At 29.8% G+C, this 20,229-nt stretch overlaps 3 protein-coding genes across 6 annotated transcripts; 2 read left to right on the top strand and 1 right to left on the bottom strand.

The window, feature by feature from the left end:
• Positions 1-5,619: 5,619 nt before the first annotated feature.
• LOC121119760 (uncharacterized) lies at positions 5,620-7,601 on the top strand. 2 transcript variants are annotated; one of them, XM_040714540.2, is made up of 8 exons: positions 5,620-5,822; positions 5,928-5,967; positions 6,027-6,147; positions 6,207-6,437; positions 6,500-6,631; positions 6,688-7,023; positions 7,095-7,323; positions 7,380-7,601. In XM_040714540.2, the coding sequence occupies exons 1-8, from the start codon at positions 5,786-5,788 to the stop codon at positions 7,385-7,387; spliced, it is 1,134 nt and encodes a 377-aa protein (XP_040570474.1). In that variant the 5' UTR covers positions 5,620-5,785; the 3' UTR covers positions 7,388-7,601. The 2 variants fall into 2 exon arrangements, with proteins under 2 accessions (XP_040570474.1, XP_040570473.1); XM_040714539.2 differs by having other exon boundaries at positions 7,095-7,601.
• Positions 7,602-9,150: 1,549 nt separating this feature from the next.
• Positions 9,151-10,381, top strand: LOC121119761 (beta-1,3-galactosyltransferase 5). The gene is made up of 2 exons (XM_040714541.2): positions 9,151-9,865; positions 9,922-10,381. Exons 1-2 carry the CDS (start codon positions 9,226-9,228, stop codon positions 10,272-10,274), a joined length of 993 nt encoding a protein of 330 aa, XP_040570475.1. The 5' UTR covers positions 9,151-9,225; the 3' UTR covers positions 10,275-10,381.
• Positions 10,382-14,613: 4,232 nt separating this feature from the next.
• Positions 14,614-18,611, bottom strand: LOC121120845 (CSC1-like protein 1). 3 transcript variants are annotated; one of them, XM_071889751.1, is made up of 4 exons: positions 16,371-18,611; positions 15,873-16,307; positions 15,335-15,811; positions 14,614-15,266 (listed from the first exon to the last, which is right to left on the bottom strand). In XM_071889751.1, the coding sequence occupies exons 1-4, from the start codon at positions 16,924-16,926 to the stop codon at positions 14,719-14,721; spliced, it is 2,016 nt and encodes a 671-aa protein (XP_071745852.1). In that variant the 5' UTR covers positions 16,927-18,611; the 3' UTR covers positions 14,614-14,718. The 3 variants fall into 3 exon arrangements, with proteins under 3 accessions (XP_071745852.1, XP_040571676.1, XP_040571675.1); XM_040715742.2 differs by having other exon boundaries at positions 16,375-16,509; XM_040715741.2 differs by having other exon boundaries at positions 15,873-18,609.
• Between the last annotated feature and the right edge of the window lie 1,618 nt (positions 18,612-20,229).

Here is a 20,229-nt window from a genome sequence, read left to right as displayed (position 1 = left end):
GGGTTGTCGATTTGAAAATACACCAAAAAAAATAAAAATCCAAAAAACGACATAGGGAGAACCTACACGTGTTAAATACGAATTAAAAAAGGGTATGAAGGATGAAGATCAGCGAGTTAATCTTAGAATTTATTTTCAATCTTCATAATGGTTGAAGAATGAACATGGCAAGTTAGTGATGACAATGGCAATCACAAGTTCAAACATTTGAAAAAATTGTTTTATATTTACCAAAATCAGTATTTTCAAATTGTCATTTATATGTTGTATTTTCAAGAGTGTGAATCCTGCCTTTGGTTTACGTATATTCATAAAGAGTAGTTCAACCTTTACAACTTGGCTCATTCTATTTTAACAACAACTCTTCATCATTATTATCAACTGTTTGCACAGATCTCACTAAGCTGAGTAGGTAGATAAGTATATTATTTATCCATAGTTTTGTTTTTGTCAAGAATGTCACTCACTTAAGAATAAACAAAATAGTTTCTTCAGTGATAATATCATAGGTTCAAAGGACGTAGAGAACCAAACGGTTATTAAATTCTGGAATTTATTGTACTTCTTATTTACTTATGACTAACTGATGATGATTGATAAGTTAAAGACTGTGGCATAGTGAAGTCTGCATCCTTTATCAAGGTAAAAGTGCAATAAATAGTAGGGGTGTCCGCAGGATTAAATAGAAAATGAAATTTCAAATAATAAATTATTTAGAAAAAAATGTCAGAAATCCACAAGTGTTCATATAAAATTAATTTTTTTGGAAAAAAAATTCGAATTCCGTAGATGTTCGTAAAAAAAATAATTTTTTGGAAAAAATTTCAAAATTCCATAGCTAATCACAAAAAAAAAAAAAATTTGAAAAGAATTACAAAAGTAGCAATTTAACTGTTTACAAAAAACCAAATTTTTTGGAAAAAAAACTTAAAAAATTAAATTTTATAACAAAAAGATCAAAAATCTACAAATGTTCATATAAAATTAATTTTTTTTGGAAAAAAAATTCTAAATCAATAATGTTCGGAAAATATTACAAAGATCCATAGTTAATCACAAAAAAAAATGGAAAAAAATTACAAAAATCTACAGCTGTTTTGAAAAAAAAAACTGAAAAATCAAATTTTAGGCTAAAAAAATTCAAAAATCCGCAGCTGTGCAGCCAAGAAACATTTTTTCAATATTTTTTTTGGGTGGGAGGGGGAGGACTGCGGTCCCTCCAGCCAACCCCCTGCGGATGCCCTGAAGATATATTACCAAATAAACTTTTTATCCTTTTTTAATAAGTAATTATCGCTCTTAACCTCTCAATGACAAGTTATTTAAAGAAACAAGAAAAAATGATAGGGTATTAAAATACCAAAGTTTGGTTTATTCAGTATATGAACTTTAAGGGACGTTTGATATAACTGTGTAAAACAAAACGTTAAATATGAACTATCATTATGAAAAAAACAACAACAAAAAAAAACAACTATAAATGTACTGATAACAAAATTTCAGTCGGTTCTGATTCTGATACAATACCTTTATTAACGATTCCGATACCTTATTAATATTATCTATAAAGGACATTACATAAAAAAATAACAAAATGTATAAATACTGTGAAATTCAAATTATTTAAAAAGTTAGTTCCTCTCCGTGCTCATGAGTCAATTGATTCTTGGTTAGCTCATATATATATTGCCCGCACTAATTATTAGACTTTCAATTTCAATGGATTGACCTGAATTTTGTGGTGCAGATCTATTACTATTGCACTTATTATATGTTTAAATAAAAATGGAAGAAAATAAAATTTTATCCATAGGTCATACAGGTAGGAGCCCCTAGTCTGAAATCTAGGTTAGTCTAAACCAGTGGTTCTTAACCTGGTTTCGACGAGACACTTTCAGGGGCTCAGAAAGCCCCCATATCCATTCATGTGACTGTCGACTGGAGCTACCTGCTTTCAGTTTGAATGTGCCGCAAAAACGTTACACCGCCCAGAGTGGGCGATGGGATACCACTGGAAAATCCTACCCAGGTCTGAGACTGTTACATTTTTTTTTTTTTTGACCGAACTAATTTGGTAAGAACAAAAAAGCTCATTCTAGACCAGTCTCATAGAAAAATTCAGTGTAGATACGTCCTAAGGAGGAGTTCGGTCTAGACCGTACCAAAAGGAAAAATTTGGTCTTCTTTAGTCCCCAAAAAATCGGTCAAGACCGATTTTATAGATAAATTGTTTATAACATGTATTTTCAAGTACAATGACGTCATACGAAGTTTAAACAGAGATAGCCCCGAGGAATCTTAATCCTGTCGTTTCTCGTGGAATATAGAATTCTGAATTCTAACAGCTCTTGACATGGATGATCAAGTTAGAAATATCCTTCGTCGATTTATCTTCTATTGGTCCTAACTCTTGGAAAGCATAGAAGACCACTTAATAAAATAATAAAACAAACCCATGGGGGTGGGGACGGATTCTTAATTCTTATTACTTATACGACTTATTATGTATTACACAACGCATTTGCTTGTAGAATCGAAATGAATAAATTTATATTATATGTATAGAGTATTTGTTCTACAGAATATCTTGTATTTTTGAGATTTTTTTGAAAAAAGGAATGACGGTGGATCTAAAAAAAAGAAATTTGGTCTCTCAGAATATAATAGACTAAAAAAATCGGTCCATAAAGTGAGACCGAAAAAAAAATCGATCCATAAAGTGAGATCGAAAAAATCTGTTAACTGTCTGAAACCGCAGTCTGGACCGAAGTAACAAGTGTGTGGAGCCAGAGACTCCGATTCGTCTGAGAATAGCTATCATGTAGAATGTTCAAGAGGGGGTTGTCAAGCTATAATTATGTAAACAACGGTAATAATACCCTAATGGTTGTGATGAAAGTCCTGTGAACAATGGTCATTTAAAAAAACGAAAATCAATATGGTAACCCTGACAATTTGAAGAATGTTTTGGACGAGAGAAAGAATAATGATCATGACTTTTCAATAGATCAGCTACAATCAGCTGTGACAAAGGAGGAAGGGGAGAAGGAAATAAACAAGGACATTTTGCAAGGTGTCTATAAGAGATTTCTTATCTTTTATTATCAATTGTATTGGTGACGTCACAGAGGAGCCAATGTAGGAGGTAAGTTCGATAAAATATAGTATTTTATTTTTTCATGAGACAATAGTACTATTAGTGTAAATTTTTACTTTCCAACGATTATGTCACTAGATGATTTATTTAAAAAAATAAATTAATAGTTGTTTTTAATTACAAATAGGTTAAAACAAAAAAATTCAGATAAATAAACAAAATACTGGGCATCTGATGGATTTGTACATATTGCCACAACACAAATACGCCTAGTATCTCTAGAAGAAGACATAATTCTTGGAATAAGAGTTAACAATGAAATCTAGTCAGTAATATTGAATTTGGCTCCGTTGTGACGTCATCAAAAAAGTTTTCAGGCAACCTCAACCAGACTGCGTTACATGTTTGTTATCAACACACATTATATATAGTAACCTAGGACATTTTCTAGAATTACTCAAATGTCGATCCCTAATTCTTTTCTGAGTCCAAAAAGGACTTGCAATTATACCTCTGCAACAAATCATCAGGTTTACAATCTGTTTTTATGAGCACACACGAATGTTCAAAATACATAATTGAATCTATTTAGGAAAAATATTTTCTACTCAGGAATTAAATATTATAACAATTGTTAAAGAAAAGAAAATTCATTCTTCAGATTATCAATTCCAAAAAACGGGCCAGCCAGAAAATTCACAGGATCTACGTAACTGCTGCTTATTGGTTGTTATACTTCTTAGAGTTGTATTATTTCCCCACAATACCGGGACCTCTCTCTGAAGCCTTGATTATAAACTAAATAAAATTAAACAACACTCAGCCACTATTATAAATTAATAAAAAAATATTGTTCAGTTTGCCAAAAATTAAAAATCACAAACGTAATAACTGCTTAAAAATTACAATTCTAACTATAACATAAATATTATTGTCCCTAGGTGAATTGCATTAGACAGGTGAGTCGTTACAACTCTATTCCTTAAGGATTTAATACCTGGATGTCACTACCTTTTTTATCAGTATCAATTATGTTAGGACAATTGCAACGGTTGAGTGTATAACATAAACGAATATGTATATGCATAATAATTAGTGATGGGACGATTCCAAAAGAAGTCCCGATGAAGATTCTTTAATATTTTAAATAATAATTATAAAATACCATTTTCAATCAGGGCCATCCACATGATTATATATATATATATTTTTCTTTTTTGGGGGAGGTGTCTTGGTTTTTGGATTTTTTTTTAATTTTCCAACATTTAATTTCAAAATAAATGAATATAAAATTTGATATTTAAAATTTTTTCAAAAATCCACATCTTTATACAAAAAAATTACAAAAACCCACGGTTACTTTCAAAAAATTAAATTTATGGGAAAGAAATTTCAAAAATCCAGAGTTATTCATAAAAAATTAATTTTTTGCATTTCACAACTGCTCAAAAAAAAAAAATTGAAAAGAAATTCAAAAATTTAATTTCTGAAATAACATTTTTTTGAAAGAAAAATTTCAAAAAACCATAGTTATTTTCAGAAAATTAATTTTTTTTCCATAAAATTTGAAAAATTAAATTTCAAATTTTATCTTTTTCGAACAAAAAACATTATCAATCCCCAGCTGTTTTAAAAAAACAAAATTTGGAACACAATATTAAATATTATTTTTTTTGGAAAAAAATTTCAAAATTAAATTTTTAATATAAATTTTTTTTTTTTAAATACAAAGATATTCACAGAAAATTAAATTTTTCCATTTTTTGTTTTAAACAACTTAATTTTCATTTATTAATTGTTTTGAAAAAAAAAATCAAATATTAAATTTTCTAGTTCAAGGCAAAAATTCCTTAATTTAGGGAGGGGAAGTATTTTTTTCTCCTAATATAGAAAAGTAATAGTTAAATACAGTAATATATAAAAATCGCAAATCGAACATGTTTTGTCCGATACCAATTCCAGAAAAAACACCGAATTCTCCAATTCCGATTAATCGTCCCATCACTAATAATAATACAATACTCTTGAGTCTTAGCTAGATACATAATATTATGTAAAAAAAACAAATAGAAAATAATTCTGAGCATTTTGAACAAAATAAATCTGAATGAACTAATTATGTTTTTGATGATGAAGAAGAAGAAGAACATCCGCTCTGTGATATATAAGGACTCATTTCCGGATATAACATGCATTTCTGTTCTTATCTTGAAAGAGTTTTCTCTTTAATAAAATAATAATATAATATATTGGTCGATGATATTATATAATTAAGCTTGGATAATGAAGGAAGAGGTTGCGATGAAATATTAAAGTTCCGATCCTGAAAAAATATAATTCCTAAATAAAGTTATGATTGGTAAACTAAACATCATTGCTTCCGGAATTCAAGTCATTAATTAATTTTTCGGGTTAACATTTTTTTTTACTGTAGATCGTACTGTTTACGGTGTTTTTTTGTTATCATAATTTCTATCTTTTTCTTTGTATACAGTACATAAATAATTTATCAAAATTGACTCGTTTTAAAAAAACATTCGGCTTGCCGAGTCCGCTTATTCAGAGAGTAGGGAAGTTTTTTTTTATTTCTCTACTATCTGACAGTTCATTTCAAGTAATTTCCTCTTAGTGTGTGGTTAGAGAATAATAATTTACATATTCTAGTTCCGTCATTCTTGTCTGAGAGTAATGAAAACCAGATTGTTGGGTTTACTTTGTATTTTAGGTAAGTTTTTAGATTTTTTATATAAAAAAGAGTATGCATTATTTGAAAATATTAATTAATTATGCATAATTGTTTATCTATAATAGTTATAATTTAATCATATAGGGTATGCTCAGTGCGGACTCCCCAATAAAGACTCCAAATGGTACAACATAAAAAAAAAGTTTGATGATTTTATTAAGAAATTACCCATATTTTTTATAGGCCGTTAAATATAGCACATAGAGGCTCCAGTGGAATGTTTCCGGAGCATACAAGAAAGGCATATGTTAGTGCATTAGAGCAAGGTGCTGATTACATTGAATGTGATGTCGTTATTACTTCCGTAATTAAATTTCCCAATTTAAAATAGAAAAACAAATGTATATATTTTTCAACTTTAAGGATCTCGAATTGGTATGTTCCCATGAACCATGGATATCTGAGACATCTAATGTAGCAGATCATACTGGAGAAATCTCAGGAGTTCCACATACGGATTTTAGTGACAGACTTAAAACTTATAACATGAATGACGATGACTTAGGTTTCGATTGGAATGATAAGGGTGATGTTACTGATTATTTTACCTTTGATTTTACTTTGAAAGAAATCATGGAACTCCGTCGTAAACAAGTAGAAATTCAAATAATTAAGTTCTTCATAGTAATATTATTCATATCTAATTATTTATTTAGACTAAACCAAATAGAGATTCTCAATTTGATTGGAAGTATTCTTTCGTAACATTTGACGAGTTCATTGATATTGCTAAATCCTTTAATGCTGGAATTTATCCCGAAATCAAACAACCAAGTGCTATCAATCGAGTAATTAAATATGACGTACATTTAATTAATTAAATATTTGTAAATTTATTTTGCAGATTTTTGCTGAGAGAGGCATAAATGAAAAGGTGGAAGATATTATTTTAAGAAAGTTGTCGGAGCATGGATACGATAGTGAACTCTCTAAAGTTTTTATTCAGTGCTTTGAACTCTCAACCATAAAGAGTCTTCAATCGAAAACACCAATGAAGCGAATATTTCTTGTAAAAAGAGAACCCAAATTCACAGAAAGCCTTTGGGAGGAATTATCTGATAATGGAATCTATGGTGTCGGCATTCCAAAATCTCTTATCATTAGAACAACGACAGAAAATGATACAGATTCAAACGATCCTGGATTAATTAGATTTGTGGAACGAGAACGTATTGAAACAGTAAGTTTTTTAAGTAGATATTTTTTTTATTTTTTCATTGCTCAATACATGTATCTCATATTTGATTGCAGATACATAGTTACGGACTAAAGGCTCATCTTTATACCTTTCGTAATGAGTGGACAGATATTCCATGGGATTTTGGAAAAGATCCTTACAAGGAATATGAAGAATATGTTCGCATTGGTATTGATGGATTCTTTACAGATTTTCCAGCCACTCTGGCTAATTTTAAGAAAAATGTGCATATAAACGGATGGAAAGGTTTTAATGGTAAAGGGGGAGGGAATACATCTAAAAGTATGGGTTTCAACTTAACTCTTTTGTTGTTTATAACTATTGCTTATTTTTTTTAGTTCTATAAATTTACACATTCAATAGGTATAGTTTTGATGATATAAAAAATATGAATTATTTTGAGGGGGACCCTCTGATATAATTAAAATGTGTTCAAAACAGGAGATTGATCCAAGAGCTTAATTTCATGTATGACTATTCGATTTCCATTCTTTGTATATTCTACTGATCTTTTATTGGAAATTTTATTTGTCAATAAAACAAAACTGTGATCTATCAAAGGTCCAAGAGTTTTTTTAAAGTCTTTATACAATCTTTTTAAGGTTGCATTTGGAAATACTTTACGAGTTTCAAGAGCAATCTCTTGGAGAGAAAAACGAGATAGAGACATTATTTTTACTAGATGAACAGTATATTTTGAAATAGGAATAATAGCTGATGATATGGCTTTTATAGCCTTGATTTGATAGATAATGAGAATGTACTTATTTCCTTTAAAACTTCCAGGGGGAATATTTGAGAGTAAAACATGAGGTTGCAACTCAAAAAAGTAGGGAATTTTGGTAATGTCGTTCAATGGATCTTTAGACAAAGGTTTTTTTGTCACGAAAAATTCGAGTTTATTTAACGTTCCATGAATTATTTCTGCTATGGATTTCCGAATTTTTGGCTTCATTTGTAACACTCTCTTCAGCAAAGAAGGACTCATCCATTCAACTTGATTGAGAAAAACCTTTAGATTTCTAGAAAATTCGGATAAGTAGAGGCCCCCCAAGTCTTCAATGAATTCGTAAGCTTCGTCTACACAATAGGATTGATCTTGTTTATGTAAATACAAATCATAGAAACCGTGATCAGTGTTTACATCTGAAAAATATCCTTTATAATTAATTAGACTTGAATCCGGTAGATTTCTATGAATAATTTTAGAACGACGAAGTTCTTCAGTAACTGAAAATTCATTCTTATCTTGATATTCATGGAGTAAGTTTTGCATGCTGTAGATTCCCGTTCTACCAATCGATCCATATATCATTATTTTTAACCCTCCATTCTCCTTCAACGAATCTTTAAGTATTTTCAATCCTTTAGATGGATTAGAAAGATGATGTAGAACTCCATAACAATCAATATAGTCAAATTTTCCTAAATTCAATTGAGGAATGTTATAGATGGAATCCTGAATAAACCGAATATTTGTTAAATTTCGAATCTCTGATCTTCTCTTAGCAATTTTAAGAGATGCCTTAGAAAAGTCAAGATACACTATTTCTCCACCATAAGGAGATAGTGTCTCAGCTAAAAAAATAGTTTGTGTTCCTGTTCCGCCTCCGGCAACGAGAATTCGATAATTCGTAGAGAAGTTGACATTGCCACCATGAATAAAATAGTCTATCTCAGCCAAGCTATCTGAAGAACTATAGTAGACTAGGTCTGTATGCTCGTTTTCAGGATTGACATAAGGATAAGGTAAAACCATATATTGTTCTTGAACAGCAATGAGATCTTCCTTAATTTGAGCACAATGAAGATTTGTATAAAATAAGATGAAAATGATAAGAACTAATACACTCATCATTATTGAATGATTCATTCTATACTAGCAATCAAGGGATAGTCATTTAAAAATAAGCTGAGTAAATCGAAAAATTTGAAATAGGTACTTTCTTCCTGTTTGTCTTATAGAAAGGTTTTTCAATAGTCCTATATCCTTTCTTAAATATATTAATTAAATTAATACTTTTAAAATATATTATATATTTTTTAATTTAATTTTTATCAATTTAAATTTTAACAAAAACTACTTACTAAACACATTAAAAAGTATAACTTTTCTATGGGTATAATTGAAGAAAGTTATTTACTCAGCATATATTACTTGTGTTAAAAACTTGTACTGTAGACATGCTCATGAAACAGGCAAAAATACAACATGGTATTTACCTTTTTATCTGTATGAACGTTTGTTTTGGTTTCCGACTTTTTGATCTCAAGGATGTAAAATTTACAAAGTTGCCAGAGAAGGACTTTTGCAAAAACACCTCCATCATTACAATTGTACATTCAGCTCCATCACATCAAGAAAGAAGAAAGCAAATACGTGAAACATGGGGTAATACACGGAATAACAAAGTTGCCTTCCTTCTAGGAGACAGTCTTGACCCATATACAGAGACGGATATTGAAAAGGAACATCAAAAATATGAAGACATTATCCAAGGATCCTTTGTAGATACTTATAAAAATCTGTCATATAAGCATTTACTAGGCTATAAATGGACTCATAGTCATTGTCAAGATATTCAATACATTTTAAAAACAGATGATGACGTATTCGTTGATGTGTTTCAGCTTCCCAAACTACTGACCGAATTTGGATTCGATGAAATAGTAGAGAAGCATCCTTTTTTTATGTGTCACATAAACGATGGAGCAACTCCAAGGAAGTTTGGAAAGTGGCTAGTGACAAAAGAAGAGTATCCCTACTCATATTACCCAGTGTTTTGCTCAGGAGGTGCATATGTAACAAATCTACTCCTAATTGGTAAATTATTAATATTTTTTTTAAATCTCTCTTAACAATATTTTCCTTATTCACAGAATCCATAGTACAAATGAATTACAAGAAATTTTTTTGGGTAGACGACGTTTTCCTCACGGGGATTTTACCAAATCTAGCGCCTGTAAAAGTAAAATACTATCAATGGAACAACTATTTTCTTCATAACCATGCTTCGTACATAAATGACGTATTAGAGACAGGATTTAACACACCTGAGCTCATGGTAATATACGATGTACCATTCTCGAAGCAAGGATTTTTGTTCGAAAAAAGTAAGAAAATGCAGCAACAAATTAAATTAATCGAAGAAGAGTTTAAAAACCATAGAGAGACATATCTGCCCCGAGAGCTGAAGCTGAAAGATAAAAATTTGAGAAGATATGAGTTATAGCCAGGATTGGGATAATACTATTTAATGTGGTACTTCATACAACATAAAACGGATTTATATTTGTACTTGAATAAAATCATAGGACTCTGTTGTCCTAAAATATTGAAGGATATTGTGTTCATTTGAATTTGGTCATTGAGATATAGGTTTTTCATTACAATTGAATTCATCTTGCATTGCAGTTATTTTTAGTAATGGTTGCTTCTTTCATTTTTGAAAATATTTACTACAAAGTCATCACTTCATTCTTTATAAATTTGTATGTATACGTATTATTGGGCACATCATCATTAAAGGAAGCTAGAATGATTTCCCCCGAAATTGAATCTGCATTACACTTTTATTTTTCATCTCATTATCTTCTACTACTCATAATGAAATATTCTGATTTGATTTTTTTTTTTGAGGTACCGCAAATTACCATTCTTAGAGGTCAAAAAAATTCCCTGCCATAAATTAAGAAAAATAATATGATAGATCCTCTTTGAAAAACCATAATATCAGGGTCAAATTAAGTTCAATCAATCAAATAAATGTTTTAAACTGTACTTAATATTATTAATTATTTCATCTCATGCCAGAAATTTTAATATAAAGACTATAATTGAATGCAAAATATGTTAATTAAATATTTGGGTGTATGCATTTAATTTTATAAAGTAACAAATCAAATAAGTCGATTACTTGGCAAAGGAATTAATGATTACTAATCAGTTATCAATAAAATTAGATATAAAGCATATTTATATTCAAGATAATCTTCTTCCCTCTAAATATTACAACTAGTCACATAATTAGTTATATAAATCGTGTGAATTTTTTAGCTGGTCCGTTATATTTAGAATTGGTAATTTCAAGTATCCTATATATAGTCAACTTGTGTAATCTGAAGAATTAATTTTCTTTTCCTTAACAGTTGCCATATTATTTAATTCCTGAGTAGTGAATATCCTTTCATAAATGGATTCAATTATATTTAAAGCCTGATTGAACATTTGTGTGCCCTCATAAAAGACGGAGCGTAACCCTAAAGATTTGTTGCAGTTATAATTGTAAGTCCTTGTTGGACTCAGAGTAGAATTGGGGATCGACATTGGATTAATTATCCCCAATGTCCTTAATTATTTCCTTCTCCCCTTATTACAGCTGATTGTAGCTGATCTCATCCAAAACATGCCTCAAATTGTCAGGTTGATGTTGATTTTTGGTTTCTTTTTTTTTAACATACCAATTATAGACATTATTTTCATCGCTGCATATAATCGCATTGAATAATTGATTATATTTAATTGCATTACTTATTTATCAAACATTGATATTTCATAAGAAAATTAAAAATGGAAAAAATCAATCAAAATCGATATTTTTTTAGGATAAATCTTTTAAAATTGTAATATCATGTTTATTCTATAATTTTAGCTATGCTATAAAATAATTAAAAAAAATATATTAATTCCTGAATAAAATATTATTAAAAATGTTTTTTTAGGAATTGTAATCTAACTAACGTAATAAATACTACAAATTAAATTAAAAATAGTAGAACAATTAGAACCTCAAAAAATATATGCTTCTATTATTTATATTACTTTTAAAAGGATGAAAATTCAAGATGTTATTAATTCAAGAATTAACAAAATTGAATTTTTATTTTTAATTGTTCTTTTTCTCAAGATTGAACGATCTTTTGTCAAATATTTGAAATGAACATTCAATTAATCTATACATTTTTTTAAATGTATTTCGATATATCTTCACTCTTAAAAATGAATTCAAAACCAGACAAATATAAAACAAAATAGCTCAAAATCTGACTTTATACCAAAAAATTAATTACATATTCATATAGGAGGCGGATTACCACACCCAAAGAACAATGGTATGAATATGGAACGATATTTTTTTTTTGACTGAAGTGCAAAAGAATTTACCATATATATAATATAACTTAACCCAATTTTTATAATGAATCACATACTTTAACATATAAGAATTAACAATTCAATCAAACTTTCTGAAAAAAAAAAATAGCAGTTGAATACAAAATTTTTAGATTAGGTTAAAAGCGTCCACAGGGTGTTTGTTTTTTTGAAAAAAAGTTCGAAGTTAAATTTAAAAAAAAATAAATTTAAAAAGTTAAAACTTTATATAAAAAAATTTGAAAAGTAAAAAATTTCAAAATTTAGTCTTCAAATATTGAATTTTCTGGAAAAAATTTCAAAAATGAGTCTTTAAATATTAAATTTTTTCGAAAAAAATCTCAAAAACTCATAGCTACTAACAAAAAAAACTTCAAAAATCCATAGTTATTCACAAAAAAATATTTTTTTGCTCTGCTGTATAATTTGACCGAACGACGAAAAAAAATTATACTAAAAAGCAAAAATTCCTTAATTTTCGGGGAGCGAGGGAGGCCTACAGCCTCTCCAGCCCGCCCCCTGCGGACGCCACTGTAGGTTTTGAAGAATTTCGATGCAATGTGATTGAAAAATGTGTTGAGCATGTAGTTATTACTGCATGACGATGTTTGAAACCATGCTACTTTAATAGGAAATTGATTTGTTCTACTTAATTACAGAAATTGGCTTGGATACATATTATGTAATAGTATACATTGTAAATACAAAATAAATGTGTTCCATTATAAAAATTTAGTTAAATTAAAAATATATAATACATTGTCATATCTCTCTGAAAAGTGAGTTCCATATTCATTTCAGAGTTCACTGCTATACTATCATCAATGATAAAAATACAGTGTAGAGTAGGGATGTTAGAAAAAAATAAACCGAAAATAAACATGGTAACCCTGACAATTTGAGGAATGTTATTGAGGAGATCAGTTACAATCAACTGTGATGAGGAGGAGGTGGGGGGAGAAATAAATAAACATGGACATTGGCGAAAATTATTCCAATATCGATCCCCAATTCTACTCTCACTCCAACGAGTACATCCAATTATAACTCCCCAATAAATCCTCAGGCTTACTCTCCGTCTTTTATGTGCACATACAAATGTTCTATCAGGTTTGAAATAATATTGAATTCATTTTTTCACTACTCAGCAATTAAATAATATGGCAACTGTTAAGGAAAAGAAAATTAATTCTTCAGATTACCAATTCCAAAAAAACGGGCCAGCGAAAAAACACACCAGATTTTCATCATTAGTTTCCTTTCACATCTATCATTTTATGGGTGTACCCTCAATTTACTTCTTATATAAGGCGTTACCTCAAAAACACAAAAATACCCTATGTATTTTGTTGTGAGCTATCGATTCGCTTGTCTCACTTGATACATCCTGTCATCATGGCTATTTCATAATTTATTCTGTTTGGCCTTTATAGCCTCCCCCTAGGGCTCCTAACTCTATGAAAAATAAAGAAGTTATTTTTCAGAGGGTTAGTAACCCTAGGTGGAGGCTATAAATGTTAGTCCTTGATGGACTCAGAGTAGAATTGGGGATCGACGACGGTGTCCTTGCAAGATACGGAGTGGGATTTGTGAATATTCCCTTTCTGTCATAACTCCTTACGACTAATCTAATGAAACGTCATATGACAGCTAATCTTCTCTCCTCTAAAACATTCTTCAAAGTGTCAAGGTTACAATCTTATTTTTCGGGAGCTTTTTTTACAAACTAAAAATCTAACGATTTACAACTCTAACAGTTACCTACTACTAAATGAAAAATAGGAGTATTCCATGTCAAGAGGGCAATTGGATCTGCCACTCGATCATGTCTCAGAATTTGATGATTTTTAGGATGTACTTTAAGTTTACCTCGAAAATAAAAATAATAAAGTTTTAAATCAATAGAATGGCTGGGACACGTTTTATTAACGTAAGGGAATTTTTCAGAAGATACTGTTGCTTCAAAATTTTGAGACATATGTTTTTTCCTTTCACTCTTGGTCAATTTTCAAAATTTTGTTATCAATTTGTCTTTAAAATATTCATTTTTGAAATTATATACTAATTTTATTATTGAAGACCTTTGAATTTGATTAAAATACCTACAGCAAAAGTAATGAAATAAAAATTTGCATGATGATTGAATTATTTGTGTATTATAGAGGAGAAAAAGAATATGAATATGATAAAAACTGCTCAAAATGTATCCAAATATCGGGTCGATTTTACTTTAAAATTTATACTAAAATTTTGAAAAGTGAACCAAAAAAAAGGGATTGGGAAATAGCTTCTCAATGAAATAATCCCACAATTAAGGATAATTGGCTAACTATAATTACTGGTCTTTTTTTCCTTTCCTTTTTTTTTTTTTTTTTTGGAGAGGAAAAGTTGAGATAAATAAAATTATCACCTCCCCCGTGTTAATGAACTATAATTATTTAATAAAACAGTTTTCAAATAAAAATTCTAAATTACAATAGCACTTATCTAATAGTTAATATTCTCACTCAATTAAATTTATAAAACTAGATGTATTGTCTAATCCTTTTCATATTTATAATCGGGATGATTTTCTTCCACCTATTAGAGAGCTCACAAGATGTTACAAAGGTAAAAAATATTGATAGAAGAGCACTAAACATCTCTGCCTTCAAAAAGTGATCTTCTCCATAAGATTTAATACTCAGAAAAAGAGAAGTGAAAAATTGTTGAAACAGGGTTCCTCCAATTGCGATAGAAACAATGAGTACGTAAAAATCGACACCTAACTTGGTGGATTCATAACTACCTTGAAAGTGATCAGTATCAACCAAATGTCGAATAATCATAAATAGTAATGCAAAAACTGTAACCCAAGGACAAGATACTCCAAGGGCTGCCCCAATAAAAAACTGAACAATAAAGTAAGCATATTCTTGGCCAAACCAGACTTTTCCCATTCCCTCCTCATTCCTCACTCTTACTTCCAACCATGAGGATGAAATGATTGTATCTAAAATGAACTTCATGAGACACTTGACTTTACGTAATTGAAACACATTTCCAAAAAATGCACTCGTGATGAGATAGTCAACTTAAAAATAAAAATAAAGTTATGTATAGATATTAAATTTGTTAGACATAAATTAAAAGACATCTTACTGAAAAATACTCCAGAGTTTGGTAAAAATATACACTCCCATCGAGACTTATTTTTATTATTTCCAATGGACCCTTCAATAAATAAATTCCAGTATAATTGAACAAGACTTTCTATTGATAGTGATCCAAACGCTGGAAGTATTAAAACGATAAACAAAAAGTATGCAGAGCCTCTTGTCAAAATCTTTTGATTTATTTTGGTTTGAGTGGTAATGCCTAAAAGTCGGGTACTTAACATAACGAAAAATATAGATGCTTTTCCAATAATGGACGTTAATATAATTGGAATGTATGACTTAATCAAGGATGGGACTTTGACATTTTTATCGAAATAAATCATAGTTAATATATCATCAAGACTCCCCATAATAATTTGAGGTGTCGTAAAGAAAATAAACGTAAGGAAAAGGCCTAAATTAACAAATACATCTCTCATAAGTGCTCCAAAATTAGTTGTAAAATTTCCCCACTCGATATCTATATTGAAAAATGTGGCTAAAACATATTAGTTAAAAAAATATGCATAATTATTACATACTATCTTCACTTGGTGCTGGAAGAATTTCAAAAGTGGTCTCTTTAATTTGATAATACTTTTCACACTCCATAATGAATTTGGCGTGAGCATTACTTTCAAATTCCACAAAAGCCCAATGTAACGGACCTTCAATTATTCTTTTTCGTTTTTCTTCATTTATATCTTCCAGGATTTGACATCGCATTGACTCATAGAAAGATTTGGCATTCTTTCTACCACTTCCATAGAAACAACCCAAAAGTTTTGTTCTTCTAAAAGTTTTATCTTCCTTCGTACAAACGCTAAGAACTTTTTCAACTCTTCGTAATTCAGTTTTCAATTTTTCAATCAATTTGATTTTATAGACGAAGGAAACATTCCGGATCCTTGTCCAAGGATATTTTTGAGCAAACCAATCTATCACCGCAGATTCTTTATTCATCAAAGATGGCAAACCTTTCAATAAAATGAGTTTTTCTACATTATCTTCCGGGCTGAATCGTATTTTATCAAATTTACTAACAAATTGCCTCATTACCACCATTATAATGAGCGTGTGCAAATTTCCAACTATTATGTGTGCCCATACATAGGGAGAACGATGACTCAAATTACCCAATGTAGATGCACTGAATGAATCGGGGAATTGATTATCGCCCTTTTTAATATTTATTGGCATAATGATACAGAGATTAATGCTTGACATTAGAACAAGTGAAATAATCAAATATCGTTGAAAACGAAGTAAATGATAGCTTTCTTGATCATACAGCTGCAGAAAAACCTCTTCCTTCATATACATCCAGTCTCTTGACAGCACAAATCTTACAAACTTATTTATCCGTACTCCACAATCAAAAACATACTTAGTGTAATCTTCAGGAGAACTATATTCATCAACTCTTGTTGGAATTAGAAGTAAAATAGCAAGTAGAGCAACTGACACGGCAGAATTGAATATCAACATATCCGGGAGACCTTCGTATCTATTTCTTCCCAATATATATAAAATATCAGTGTGTGACACATTCAAAGTTGAACAATGGGCAAGATCGTCCTCTTCGGTAGCATCCATGGCCACACCAAAAATACGATATCATGTAACTTTACCTATATAATACTTATATAAATAATAATTTTTATTCACAAGATTTATTTTTAATTTCCCCCCATAGTTCCGATCTATTACACTACATACAATCGATTTAGATAAATCAGTCACTGCCTTTGTATCCATTTCTTTAAATGTTTATTTCATCCTCGTTTGTAGTCAAGGGACTTCAATCTAACAAACCCAAGAGGTTTAATCAATCGTGAACCAAAAAGCTACAATGCCAGTTCCTCGATTAAATCATGCGAGTTCTCAATAAAATAATCAAGTTTAACAGAAGTTACTTGCAGATAATTTCTTTAATATCAAAAATGATTGGTGTCTTTATGTTCACCAATTGCCATGAGGAAAATAAGATCCGAGTAATTAATATCAATGCTATGTATAACTACTTCAGTTTCATGTTTTTTCCAATAAGAAATCTATGTTTGTAATGAAGAATAAATTCAAATATAATTCTTTGTCATAAAAACTTGTAGGTTATTGAAATGAGATTCAGAAAGAGTAAAATACATTTACAATAAACGATATAACGATAATATAACAAGAAAATTTTACCATTTATATATTTACAAGGGCACGACTAAATAATATCGCGTTCTTACCTTTATTGTGTGAGGCAAACTTTTCTGCAAAAAGAAACAGACAAAAGGCCCAAAATCAGTTGGTGCTTAGCCAAATAAGTCAATTATACCAATTGCAATTTATCTTTGAAGTACTACTAGACTATCATTATTATATTAATTATTCACAATTTTTACAACGAATTACATATAATACATATTTCATAATATTAAAATCCTCAATAGTATTTTATTCCATACTACCTATATTTACTACTAAGTAACATAACTTCAACTGCTTAATTTATTATTGAATATTCAACATGTTTAACCATTTATATCTTCATTTTTCAGTATAAGTTACTGATTACGTTTATTAGTTAATCCTTTTACCTTATGAAATATCTATATAGAATAAAATGTTGTTTGAAATTCAAGTCTTCATCATAGTCATTTATTAAAATATATACGCTATGTGACTGATATTACTTTCCAGATTCAAAACAAATTTCAGTGGTGTAAAAATCCATGACCGCTAATTTTGACGTGAAAATTTTCGCCGTAGGTAATTAATCGGGAGCGGGAGAAGGAAATTAACAAGAACATCGGCAAAATTAACTTTATTGAATATAATTGTTAAAAAAGAAGTTAAAAACTCAGGAATTAAATCATAATGACAATTACTAAGGACAACAAAACTCATATTTCCGCTAAAAAATACACGGGATTCACATCACTGGAAAGTATTCTGAAGATTCCGTAATTTAATTCAACAATAAGAATCGCAATGGATCAGGATGCAATGCTATTTTTATTGACTTAGATCTTACTTATGTACTATAAAGTAAAGTATAGTCCCCCTCCATATATTCCCAGACCGGTGCAAGCTAGGACTGACTAAAGCATTTATTAATGCTTTAGCCTTAGGACTTAACAATGTTTATGTAAATATTATCAGAACCAAGATACTTAGAGAGATGTGCAACATCATTATTGCATGATTAATTAAGTAGATTTATGAAGTCTCTCTCTCTTTTTACTGACGTCATTGGGTGCATTTGTTTGAGTAAACATTATTCATAAGAATTAAAAAGTAAAAAATTAGTACATTATTTTTTTTCTTCAAATGATTCCTTATTTCTTAACGATATATTTAAGTTTTTAAATTATTCTCCATAGTTATGTTCATATATTCGGGATCCCAGTGACGTCATCTAGTATGCTTGTGCATTTTCAGCACCGACCTGTATAAATACTGGATGCACAACCTATTGAATAGAAAGGAAAAAAGAGCGATTCTTCTTTCAGCTCTTGACTAAAGCATGAATACTACAACTTCAATTTTTTTATTTCGTAGATAAAACATAAATATCAGCTGACGGATGACTCCTTTTCTTGGGCTATATTGAGTATCCAGTTTTTATATTGGTCGGTGACTTTCAGAGAAAAAAAAATTGTTGTGGTGACTAACATTCATTGTTATTATAATAACATTAGGACTCGACATGTACACTCAATGTTCTTTAAATACAAGGCTTGGCAGCAACAATTTTTATTTCCCTCGGAAAAAGTAGTATAGTTGTCTATGACGTCATTGGGTGGAAAAATATCAAAATTATGTCATATCATTTATTTTTAACAAACCAGTAAAATGTGTAAGCATTATAGTTTATAATTTGGAACGTAATATTTTTTTTCTTTTCAAGCATATTAGTAGAAAAACCACTGAAACATGATTTAAGATATTTTTATAATTTATTCGAATACTAAAAAATGTATACGAACATATTAGAAAATTAATTTAAAAAAAAATGGTGTGTACCCTATTGCCGAATTTGTTTCATCTATCTAAGTTTGGACTTAGCTCCATTTACCCTTAGATTATAATTTAAGGCTTTGACTCTGATAAATGTCTGTACTTTAAAAAAAAACCTGAGAACATCCTCTGGGAATATAAGTTCATATTTTTCAATTAAAAAATCCCCAAATCGACGGATGACATTTGGATTGCTGCGATCTAGATCATTATGAAACTGGCAAAAGTCTTCAGTAAATAGGACACAATATTTAAGGAAATTTTCTTCTGGGACTATTAGCCCAACTTTAGATAAATGCATTATCCAGGGAGAAAGTGATGATTCATGAGGAACATGGGAAGAAATAGTACCGAGAGTTGGGTATTTTTCATACATTTTTCTTGCAATGTATCCAGCCACATAACTAAGCCCTTGAAAATTGAAGTCCCACTTGACATTCTCGCAAATTTCAAGTAATTTTGACTCTTGACAATTTTTTACAAGTTCAAAATCATTCGAAATTTCCTACGAGTCGATTGGAGGGTTCAATTCATTAATATCTTCACTATCGGACTCCGGAATAATTTTAACATTTTGGGATATTTGAGCTGTAAAACAAGGTCTACTTTCATAATTTTCTTCCATCTGTACAGATGGATCTAGGACGTAGAATTGAGCATTTTTCCCCACTAGTAATATTTTTATTCTGGATTTGACTTCTACCGGCCCTGGATGAGAATTATCACCAGATATACCACGAATTCTAAAATAGAATATTCGGATAATCATATCGAGATTAATAGTCAAATTCAAAAAGAAAAATCAGTCCCAAAATACCCACTGAAGAAATTTTCGACAAAATCTTGTTTAAGTCTGGTTGTCAGGATGCAAGTCAATGGACCATTTTC

The sequence above is a fragment of the Lepeophtheirus salmonis genome, chromosome 6 (genome assembly GCF_016086655.4).
Source record: "Lepeophtheirus salmonis chromosome 6, UVic_Lsal_1.4, whole genome shotgun sequence".
Lineage (NCBI taxonomy): Eukaryota > Metazoa > Arthropoda > Copepoda > Siphonostomatoida > Caligidae > Lepeophtheirus > Lepeophtheirus salmonis.
This window is presented reverse-complemented; position numbering and strand designations above follow the sequence as displayed.